General features: G+C 42.8%; 1 protein-coding gene across 1 annotated transcript; it reads right to left on the bottom strand.

The window, feature by feature from the left end:
- Positions 1 to 5,626: 5,626 nt before the first annotated feature.
- LOC137146162 (olfactory receptor 10A4-like) lies at positions 5,627 to 6,607 on the bottom strand. Its single transcript, XM_067537316.1, has one exon. It carries the CDS (start codon positions 6,605 to 6,607, stop codon positions 5,627 to 5,629), a length of 981 nt encoding a protein of 326 aa, XP_067393417.1.
- Between the last annotated feature and the right edge of the window lie 4,960 nt (positions 6,608 to 11,567).

The following is an 11,567-nucleotide window of genomic DNA, read 5'->3' as shown; positions in this document are numbered from 1 at the left end:
TACTTCTCAATTTTGTGTCCTTCGCAAATGTTGTTAGCACACTCCCACTTTTTCTGCCAAGCTTTTTAATGACAGATGTCAATATGATTGGTCTCAAGACTGAATCCTAAAGAACTGCACTAGTAAACTCCCTCCTGCCTGACAATTCACCTTTCATCATGACCCATTGTAACCTCGCATTTAACCAGTTTCTTTCCCACCTTTCAATTCATGTATTAATACCTATCTTCTCCACTGGGACCCAGTGCGACCCCACTAGACATATCCTTCCAATTTGAAAACTACTCTTTAAATATGGTCTTTCAACCAATCGTGCACACACTGGGAATCTGGGCATCCCTGTATTCACACCCCACACACTAGTGCAATAATATTTGTACAAAATATGCCTTGTGAGGTATCACATGAAAATTGATAACACGCTAGTCAATAATATCATTAAGAAATGCATGTGAGAATGCTGCGTGTGGAATTATGGATACTCACTGATATTATGCTTTTAAGTCTGACTCAAAGAAGTTTAAAACCGACATGTCACGTGAGTCGATAAACAGGTTTTCTCCATATAAAGGAAAAAGGTGTGGCCAAATTCAATGAACTATTCATTTGTATCAAAGGTTGCAGGAAGAAATAATTTGCATTGTTCCAATCACCAGCAGGGCAGAAGGCAGCACGGAGGCTATCCCAGACAGTCAGCAGGGAAAAGGGACTCTATCGGGGGATATGTTTCAAAAGAATGCATTTCCTGAAAAATAAAGACAGGAGACAAGGAAAACCAACGCCTTGGAACCTGCGGGGATCCTGGCTGAATGCTAATTACCCATTGCTGGGAAAGGCATATTGGAGAGGAACCTACCTTGTCCATGATTTATTATACAATGCTTCTGTCTTTGAAACAGCTGATAATGGCCACCACTGGAGACAGGATGCTCCTTCATGGCAATTTCCTTGTTCCTATAACGTTCCAGAACACTGGCCATAGAACATATTTAAGACAACAAAGTATGACAATGGAGACATCTAAGTACAATACTCCTCTGCTGTGTCTTGTAACACAGCTCAATAAAGCAAGTGGTCTTGATTCAAATGTCACTCGTATTTGTGTAAATAAGGCACATTCATTCACCCACGTGTAAATCACTAGTAGCCCATTCAGATCAATGGGTCTGATTCTCCTCTGACTCATCCTGATGTAAATCAGGAGTACTGCCACGAGAGTCAATGGGCCCGTTTCCTCTCTCACTCACCTCCATGTAAAGCAAGAGTAACTCTATTAGAGTCAAGGGGCCCGATACCCCTTTCATGCAGCCTGATGTAAATCAGGAGTCACTCTGTTGAAATAAATGCATTTACACTGTTCTAAAGCCTGTGTAAATAAATAGAGAACTCTGCCCATTTTCTCTACATTTTAAGATGCAATAAACTTAGTAGAATAAACAACTAAAAATATTTTCCCTTTTGATTTGGTCACAAAATGATGAAAACCACAGATGGAGTCCAATCCTGCAGCATTTTTTGAGATTAATGTCACCTTGAGTTCAGGGCAAATTTCTGGGCATTATGTCTTGTCAAATCAAAATTACTGTAGTGATTTACCCTGGAACTCCCAGGTTGTTTCCAGTAAATCTAAGTAATGAAATTCAGAAAGTACCATATGAAAAAAAAATCTAAGTATGAGGAGGTATGAATTCTGTCTGATTTCAGTATTTGAATTCCTATCTTCACTGCTGTTTCACAAAACAGAAACTAAGATTCTTTCTTTCTTTCTTTCTTTCTTTCTTTCAACTTTACTTTTGCTGATCAATTTGAATGCAGTGAAGCGGCAATTGATTCACCTGTAATGTATTTTATGTGCTTTTACCTTTTAGTAACTCGCCTTTCTTTTTCTGAGTTAATAACTAAGGATTGGCTATAACATTATCTTTGGGGTAAGGTCCTGAGCATCAATTGACCTGGATAAGTGACTGGCCCCCTGGGGCTGGAAGAACCTAATATGTGGTGAATTATGGTTTTAGTAACCTTTTACCACAAAAGTCCAGTTTGTGTAGCTGATAATACAGCATGGAGTGCCTAAGCAGACTGCCTGTGGCTCTGTGGGAAGCTAATATAGAGGTACAGGAACACACATTTGTTGTTGGTTTGCTTAAATCTAATTATAGAATATACCACCAGAGTGAGGATGTCAGCCCAATTTTTTGACAGTCTGACCTGAGATTGGTCCTCCCAGCTGTGACCCAGACCAAGCCTGGTGACACAGGGGTCGGGCTGGAACACGAACATGGCTGGAGCAGGACTGGGAACAAGGCTGGAGTTACAGACAATAATCTATTTTATGAAACGTGGAAAGGACGTTGAAGAATAACTTCCTTTTAGAGCACTAATATCAGGCCCCACTTGGTCAGATAACACAGCTGGAAAGAGGCAGGGAAACCCAGGAGAAGGAATTCCGTCATGGTGGATTGGTTGATCCTTTCCATCAATTCAAGTCTCACCTGAATAAATCAATTAATTCATTATTATTATTACTATTATTATTATTATTATTACATGACACCAATATTTTGCCAGCCACTTTACCCATCAAGAATAAGAGACAATCCTTCCCTGGAAGAATTTACAATCTAAATAATGATAGGAATAGTAAAATATCTACAGAAAGAAGAAATGTATTCTCCATTTGGAAAGGTGCAGTCTGACAATTAGGACATTTTTACACCTAAATATTTTTTAATGGAAAATTGGATTTGGGAGGAAAGGAACATTTTAAAAGAAGTTGTATTCTTTCTTTGAACACTTTCGATTTTTCTTCATAAAACAGAAAACCTGAAATCTGAAAACATTGGCTCTCTTGTAGTTTGTGGACAATTTTTATTTTTTTATGTATTGGTTTCTGACTGCCAAAAATGAAAGAAAAAAATCAGCTTTTGATTTTCAGTCAAAAGTTGAAATTTCCCAAGATTGTTTTTCTACCAGTTCTGATTATAATGCAAACCTGCCGTGCTATTTGGCTGCAACTGAATAACACTGTTATTAATAATAACGTAAGTATTAATTATTACATTTACAATTAATTAGCATAGAATCTTAGAAATGTAGGGCTTGAAGGGACTTTGAGAAGTAATCAAGTCTAGCCACTTGTGCTGAGGTAGGACTAAGTAAACCTAGACCATCCCTGATAGGTGTTTCTCTAACGTGGTCTCAAAAACCTTCAACAATGTTCTTAAGAACCTCCAGAGCTTCCCTTGGAAGCTTGTTCCAGAGCTTCACTATTGTCATAGTTAGAAAGTGTTGCCTAACTTAAATCTCCCTTGCTGCAGGTTAAGCAATCACTGCTTCTCCTACCTTCTGTGCACATGGAAAACAATTGATCAGTGTCTTCTTTATAATAGTCCTTAACACGTTTCAAGACTAGTATCAGGTCCCCCTTCAGTCTTTTCTCACGACTAAACCTTTCCAGCTGAAGGTTGCAGCCAAAGCCTGGCCTGGAGCTGCAGTGGGAGTCAGCTGTGCTCTGGACGAGTTTTAAAGGGTCACAGCCTGTGCACCGATGAGGCCTAAGCTCTGCCTGTGGATGCACTCCGGGATCCTGCCAGCACCTCTGGGAGTGCAAAGGGGCAGGGGAGGGAGGGACACTGCCACGTGCTGCCTCTGCAGTGCACAGATCAGAATGAGCCCTGGCGATAGGCTGCTGAGGGCTGGGGCATGTAGTGCCATCCATGCGGGGCAGACCCCCTGCCCCATTTCAGCCCAAAGGCAAGAAGCAGGAATAGGGCAGGGAACTGCTTGCAAACCTCCTTGAAATCCGTGCCTTTAAAAATCTGGCTTTAGATCTGACTGTAAATATTCCCTAGGTGCCTAAATCCTCTGGACTGCTAAGCCTCAGTGCAATCAATAAACCCGTGAAGATAAGCATTGCCCCGCCTATCTCTCCTGCACAGCCTTATCCACAGGCAGGCTCTGAACACACATCACTCTGCACAAAATGGCCAGAGGGAATGGTGGGGAAATGGCAGAGATGGCAGCTTCTTCCCTTATACAATTTAGACCAGCAGTTTGGACACCCAGCTGGACTGTGGGATCCCCAGTTAAATTCCCTCCTGTGGTTGAAATGAGGAGAATGGATTTGGACAGGTCTCTTCCACCTCAGAAGTGACGGACCTGACCACTGTTCATACAGAGTGGAACAGCTTCAGTGGCCGAGATGGAAGTGTGCCATACTAGGAGATCTTTCAGTGAGACTTGGCAGAATTCAATTTTCATTTTTTAAACATTTTGACTCATAACATCAGTCCTGACTTGTCAGCTTTTCCCCGATGTTTTTCATTGAAACGTTCACAGTTCTGCAAAGTTATTAGTTGTATGTGTTGGTTTTTTCTGATTTTTATTGATTTAAATGTTCACAGCTTATGGGAAATTATGGGGGGTGAGACAACAGAGGGGCTCAGACAATAATTGTTTAACGAGACCAGCTGTTAGTTTCAAAAAGGTTAAAGCTTTATAACTCTTAACACACAAATTGACAACGTCACATTGTTCAAATACACAAGGTAAATATCCTTACATCAAACACTAATAAATTCTCGTTGCTTTTTTCTTTTTTTGCCTCTGTACATTTCTATTCTCAGACACTGAAATATTTTTGTCATTTTGTGAGTGTACAATGAAATTCAGGTTTACTGTCTCTTTTATCAATAAAAATATGATCCTTCAATCCTACCTTCCAGCCCGTGGTTAGATCATGTGGTTCAAAGGTAGAAAAACTGTGTTCAAATCCCTTCTTCTCAGGCAAAGGAGGAAATTAAACTGAGCTCTCCCACATCCCGAATGCCCTAAGCAGTAGACTACAGCTTACAAGACGCTCCCTTCTCTCCTGGCCATTTCATGACCTGTTAGACTTGCTCTGAGACTTGCTACCAGATGAGGTACACCACATGTTGTGATAGACACGTGTAGGACTCACGGATCCTGACAGGTGTGTTGTGGAGCTACTGACCATCATAGCAGTGGAGATGGGCTTGCAGGTTTTGCATCTGTTCTTAGGGGAGGGGCTGGTGTCACTTTGTGTTGGTTGCTGCCGGTCTGTGGCCAGCTTGCGTCTGATGATGAGCTTGGTGAGGTTGGGTGGTTGTTTGAAGAACAGAAAAAGAGGGTTGGGAAAGCTCTCCGTCAGCTTCTGTCCCAGTGAGTACGGGTGGTAACTGTTTAATGATACTTCAATTCACAAATCTGCCAGACAGCAAAAGTCCTGGATTCAATACAGACACCAGCAGCTTCCCAGCCCAGCCTCTGCCCAGCTGGGGGGCACAAGCTGCCTCCAGAACCCCGATCCCCTGCCTGGGCACTACTTGAAGGGCCACAGTCCCTGGCACCCTCAATAGGCAGGAGCATTGGGTGAGGGGATCTCGGGGGAGGGGGCCAAGCGGGAGTGGGGCCTCAGGTAGATCAGGGCTGGAGTGTGGGCAGAGCCTCAGGGGAAGGAGTGAAGCAGGGGGAGGGGCCACAGTACAAGCACCGGTCTCACTGCAGGTACTAGAACAGCTGAACTATTTCAGGACTGCCCACACGCGCTGGGGTTTGCCTCATTGCACCACATGATGAGCTCCCATTCTACACATTTTATTGCAACTTACAGTAAATGCCCACCAAATCGTTTGCAAATGCTCATGGAAGTCACAGTCTTACTCAGAGCTTTTCTCAGGGCCTTCCTGACCTCCTGGTTTCTCAGGCTGTAGATGAGGGGATTGACCATGGGCGTCAGCATGGTGTAGAAGACGGAGAACACTTTGTTCAGGTCGCGCAGCGCAGCCATGTCCGGGAGCATGTACACAATGATCAGGGTCCCGTAGAAAACTGTCACCACGATGAGGTGAGAGGAGCAGGTAGAAAAGGCCTTTTGCCTCCCGGTGCTGGAAGGGATTCTCAGGATGGCACTGATGATACACATGTAAGATGTGAGGGTTAACAGAAAAGGGGGAAGAATAAATATGCAGCAGCTGAGGAAGACCACAAGAACTAACCGGCTGGTATCACTGCAGGACAGTTTTATCAATGGGGTGTAATCACAAAAGAAATGGTCAATTTCATTGGGCCCACAAAAAATCTGTTGTGACACCCAACATGCTGCGATGGTGCCAGCTGCAAAACCACTGAGCCAAGATCCTGCGGCTAGCTGGAGGGAAAAGCCACTATTCATACGGGCTGAATAATGCAGTGGTTTGCATATGGCTAAATACCGATCATAAGACATCGCTGATAAGAGACAACACTCTGTAGATATCAGAGAACCGAACATATAAAACTGTATGAGGCAACCAGCAAATGAAATGGTCTTGTCCCCACTCAGGAGACTGGCCAGCATCCGGGGCAGGATGGTGGAGGTGTAGCAGGCCTCCAAGCAGGACAGGTTCCCCAGGAAGAAGTACATGGGAGTGTGAAGATGCTGATCAGCCACAACTAGCACCACGATGGCCATGTTCCCAGCCATGGTCACAACGTATATCACTAGAAACAGCAGGGAGAGAAGAATTTGCAGTTCATGGAAATTCCCAAAGCCCAGGAGGATGAATCCGATGATGGACGTTTGATTTCCCCGTTCTGGGTCTGCCATGGGTACTATTGACAAAAATATTTCTTTTTAAAAAAGCAATAACAATAACAACCTGTGAAATATGATATAAAACAGATTCATTGTGTTTTATCTGGTCTTGCCTTATTTTTGTTGTTTATTTCTGGTTTTGGAGGCAATATAATAGGTGTCACAGAAATTTGGTGGGGCAATGATAATCAATGGTCACAGTAATAAGAGGGCACAAAATATATAGAAATGTCCAAGCAGGTGTCAGGGATGGGGGTGTAGCACTAGATGTGAAAGAATCAAATGGATACAAATCTTCAATGAATCAAACTGTACCACAGACTCTCTGTGGAGATGGAGTTCATGCAAGATTCCATGCTTGAATAATAAGAATATAGGAGAAGGAATATACGACCAACCAGCTGACCAGGGTTGTGATGGTGATTGTGAAACACTCCGGGAGTTTAGAGAAGTTAAAAAACCAGAAAACCCAATAAAAATGGGAGATTTCAACCAGCCCCACTTGACTGGGTACATGGCATCTCAGGTATTGTGTTGTATGTCAGATAGAGGAAGTAATTCTTCTGCTGTAATCAGCACCGGTGAGGCCTCAGCTGCAGGATTGCATCCAGTTTTGGGAATCAAACGATAAGAAAAATATGGACAAATTGAAGAGACAATTCAGCAGAGAGCATCACAAGTGACACAAGGTTTAGAAAATCTGCCCTGTGAGGAAAGGTGGAAAGAATTGGGCATGTTTAATCTACGGATGAGAAAATTGATGGGGGACCTGATAACAGTCTTCAAACATGTAAAAGGTTGTTATAAAGGGGACAGTGATCAATTATTCTCCATGTCCACTGAGGATTGAAAAGAAGGAACCATCTTAATCTGCAACAAAAGAGATTTAGGTATAGTAAGTAAAACTTTCTAACTCTAACGAATTCCAGCTAAGCACAGGGACAGGTTACCAAGGCAGGTTGTGTAATTCCCCTTAACTGAATGTTTTTAAGAGAGCTTAGATAAAACAGGTTCCAGCGATGGTCTAGATAGTCTGCATGGCAGGATGGAATGGGTCAGTGGCTCTCAACCTTTCCATACAACTGCACCCCTTCCAGGAGTCTGATTTGTCTTGCGTACCCCAAGTTTCACCTCACTTAAAAACGACTTGCTTACAAAATCAGACATAAAAATAGAAAAGAGTCACAGGCACTGTTAACGAACAATTGCTCACTTTCTCATTTTCACCATATACTTCTAAAATAAATCAATCGGAATATAAATATTGTACTTACATTTCAGTGTCTAGTATATAGAGCCGTATAAAAATGCATAGTCAGTACGAAATTGTAGTTTGTACTGACTTCGCTAGTGCTTTTTATGTTGCGTAGTTGTAAAACTAGGCTAATATCTGGATGAGGTGATGTACCCCCTGAAAGACCTTTGCGTACCGCCGGGGTATGTGTACCCCTGGCTGAGAACCACTGGAAAGATGACCTCTCAAGATGCATTCCAGCTCTTCTTTACTATGATTTATTATTCCATTTCCTTGTTCCACTCATAACTGAAGTTTTCAGTTAACCAGTATAAAATTAGTTGTAGTTTTTTTAAACAATGTCTTTATTTAAGAAGTTTTAGCAGGTTTACAAATTCTAGTCATGTAACTTACCAGAGACGATACAATATTAGTTTTAATACTTGCTTTTTTCTCCTGCTAGAAATCTGCTAGAAATCACATTTTTGCAGTCATATCAAACTGTAACCTCATGTACTGTAGGGTTGCTTTTATCTTCTATAACTGAGATAGCACTCAGATGGCATATTAAGATAGATAGATAGATAGATAGATAGATAGATATTGTGAAGGGAAGGAAAGAGAAACAGACTGTCAGATAGGCAGAAATAACGAACACAAGCAAGCAAGAAAGATTCTGGAGGGAAGGCTAGATTGCAACACTTGGGCAGACAGTCACCTAGCTAGATACCTCATTGAAAATTTCCTATTCCAAACATTTTTTCTCCCACTGGATATGTGTTAAATTATTTTCTGAGAGGCATTAATTACATTAGCCTAAGAAGAAGTTTATTTTGTCAGTATCTGTCCACGTTTCCACCTTCTTTTCCTGCCTCTGCAGTCTCACTGCCTCTGGAATTTCACCACCATCAATCCTGAACGATGCTTTTCAGTCAGTGAGTGAGCGAGGAGGCTCAAAATCTCGTAAATCCTCACAAAGACTGGCCAGCTCAGCTCAGCTCTGGCTAGAACTGGAACCCAGGGTGTTCTACATACATCTGAACCTATCTGCTCCGACGTGTCTCACAGAAAGACAGTGTCTCTGTCACACGTCATTCATGACCGTAGGTTCTAGAGAGCTACTCAGGGTCTTATATTTCCACCATGGATAGGTTTGACTTTTAATTATAAAAACAAAAATTCCAAGAGCAAAAGCAGCTATAAACTCCCAAATGTAAAGCCAAAATCTGATTTCTTTTTTATCAGAAAAAAAACCTGAAAATGTGCTGGTATTTGGGTTTTTGAATTTTCAATGAAACATTTTAAAAAAAATTGAAGAAAAGCAGACACTTTCTATGAACATTTTTGTTGTGTTGAAAATCCAATTTCCCATCATGAAGAGTTTTGATGGAAAAATTTCACCAAACCCTAACAGGTCCTACTGTGTACTGGAAAACTATGTACTAGACAGGAGGGATCAGTTATAAGAATATACATTCTCCTTTACCTTCTGTTTATCTGATGAGAAAAGTTGTGCTTCTTCCAAAACAGAAATAATAAAAGCTGGAATCACTGATGTGACTTCTTCATGCAGCCTTTCAGAGACCAGGATGCATGATCTAGAGTCTATATCCTATCACCATCCTCTTCCTGGACCTGTGTAATGAGACGAGAGAGTGCTGAAAAGGACCGAGAACTTTATTTTCCTGCCTCACACAGCTGGCTTTTACCTGATACCAAAGAGTGAATGCCTCGTTTTATTCATTACACAAGAGAGAAACATCTCCCTGGACACGTCTACTAAAGGGAATTTGCAACCACCATGAAGGCGGAGTAAATAATGCATTTATTCTTGGAACTTACTAATGAGTTTAATAGGGAAACTTCTAAACTCAGTGAGAAAGTTGTAGAGATAGAGAAATGCCTAACCTCAAAGGAGATGTTTTCTTTGCTAACTGCTAAGGAGTTTTCACTCCAGAGGAGTCCAGTCATCCCCCTTGTCTGCTCTCCTGTCTCTAAAGTGGCTAGTACCAACTGTTTAGAAGAAGGTTCATAGATGCACGGACCTCAAGGCAAGAAGGGACATTGAATCCTCTACTCCAACGTACTGTATCTAACAGGGCATTAAATCTCACCCAGCTACCCCTTAACTGAGCCTCATAACTTGTGTTTGACTAAAGCCTATCTTCCAGACAGGCGGCCAGGCTGGAGTCAAAGACATCAGGAGATGGAGAATCCAGTGCTGCCCATGGGAGCTTGTTCCAATGGTTCATCGACTTCTCTAGACGAGCGACTCCCTAGCTGGGGTGCTGGGCATGGCGTAGCAGGGTCTTCTTCTCTGGCAACCCCCTGCCAGCTGTCACTCTGGCCATGTGGTGGGCTACTACTTGTGAATCAGCCCTCCATCCAGGTCACCTTTCTGATAGTGGAACACAGGCTTGCCCTACCCTCTGGGTTCCAGCCCAGGTACCCTGTCTTAAGCAGCTCAGGTCTGTCTGTAAAGACCTACTGCTTCCTCGGTGAGCTAATTCCAACCTTGGCCTGTCCCTAGGCCTTTCTCACAGCCCCTTCTCAGGCTCCCTCCTCCACAGAGCCCTGAAGGAAAGAGGATAAGTTATGATGAACAAAGCAAATGTACAGGTCCCATGCCAGGCCTATCTGCCCCAGAGAGGCTCTGGCATCCAAGAGGCTCAAAACAGCCCTTGCCCCCAGATCAGCCTGCCTCCACACAATCTCTAGTTTTTCTCTGCCCTCAGCCAGGCCTTCCTTCAAAGTGATAGCACAAGAGGTCCTTTCCTTCTCCTGCTCAGCATCTACTGTATTGGGCTTTTCCTCTTGTAACTCCTCCCTCCAGGCTTTGTCCCCTCTCATAGGTGTAACTTCTCCCCATGAAGGCACTTATACACTGTCACCAATACACCTCTCAATCTTCTTTTCGATAAGACTGAGAAGTGGAACACCACGCCTATATAGAAAGTTCCTGGGCATCCTAATCAGTTAGCCATTGGCTCAACATGGATGGGTGCTCTGCTAATTCAGAAGCAATAAATAACTCATCACTACAAGCAGTAAAGTCATGGGGACCTAACGCTGTTTCCTGGTTTACCTAAATCTCCCATTGATCATGACTGGTAAGGAACTAGGCACAGTAGCTTGACCCGAAGTCTTACACATGTAATGGCTTGAGCAGAGAGGCAGGAGACCTCTGAGTTGGATTCTCATGTCTTCTCTTGAGTGACCTTAGAAACACTTTGCACATCACCCATATCAGAAGAATAAATACATTAAAATATAATTATTGGAACCAGCCAAAAATTATCCCGTCAAACAATTTTCCATTGAAAGATGCTGTTTTGAGGGAAAGGAATCTATCCAGGGGAACTCATTGATTCCAATAAAACTTCCAATGAAAACCAGGTAGACTGGCCAGCTGGTTGGCAGCCCAAGCATCTAGCTCCCAGCTTGACTTCTCCCTGCGTCCTCAGCTGCCCATGCTCTTTGGCTTGCCTGATATCCAGCTCCAGCAGGAAATGTCAATTTGGATGGACTCACCTTTATCCATGGAAGACTCTTTCATTTGAAAAATCACAAAGAGGCCTTTAAATAAATGAAGGGGAAAAATAAAAACAGATTACCTCTTGCAGCCATAACTCTGCCCCTCTGGGAACACCAGCCTTCCATCTCCCCTCTTGATCAAACTAACTGTGCCCCAAGCACAAAACTCGACTACATCAATATCCACAAATGATGTGGGTAGGG

Source organism: Emydura macquarii, unplaced genomic scaffold, assembly GCF_026122565.2.
Source record: "Emydura macquarii macquarii isolate MOO-44397 ecotype Brisbane River unplaced genomic scaffold, CSIRO-AGI_Emac_v2 contig_3726, whole genome shotgun sequence".
In the NCBI taxonomy this organism is placed as follows: Eukaryota; Metazoa; Chordata; order Testudines; family Chelidae; genus Emydura; species Emydura macquarii.
This window is presented reverse-complemented; position numbering and strand designations above follow the sequence as displayed.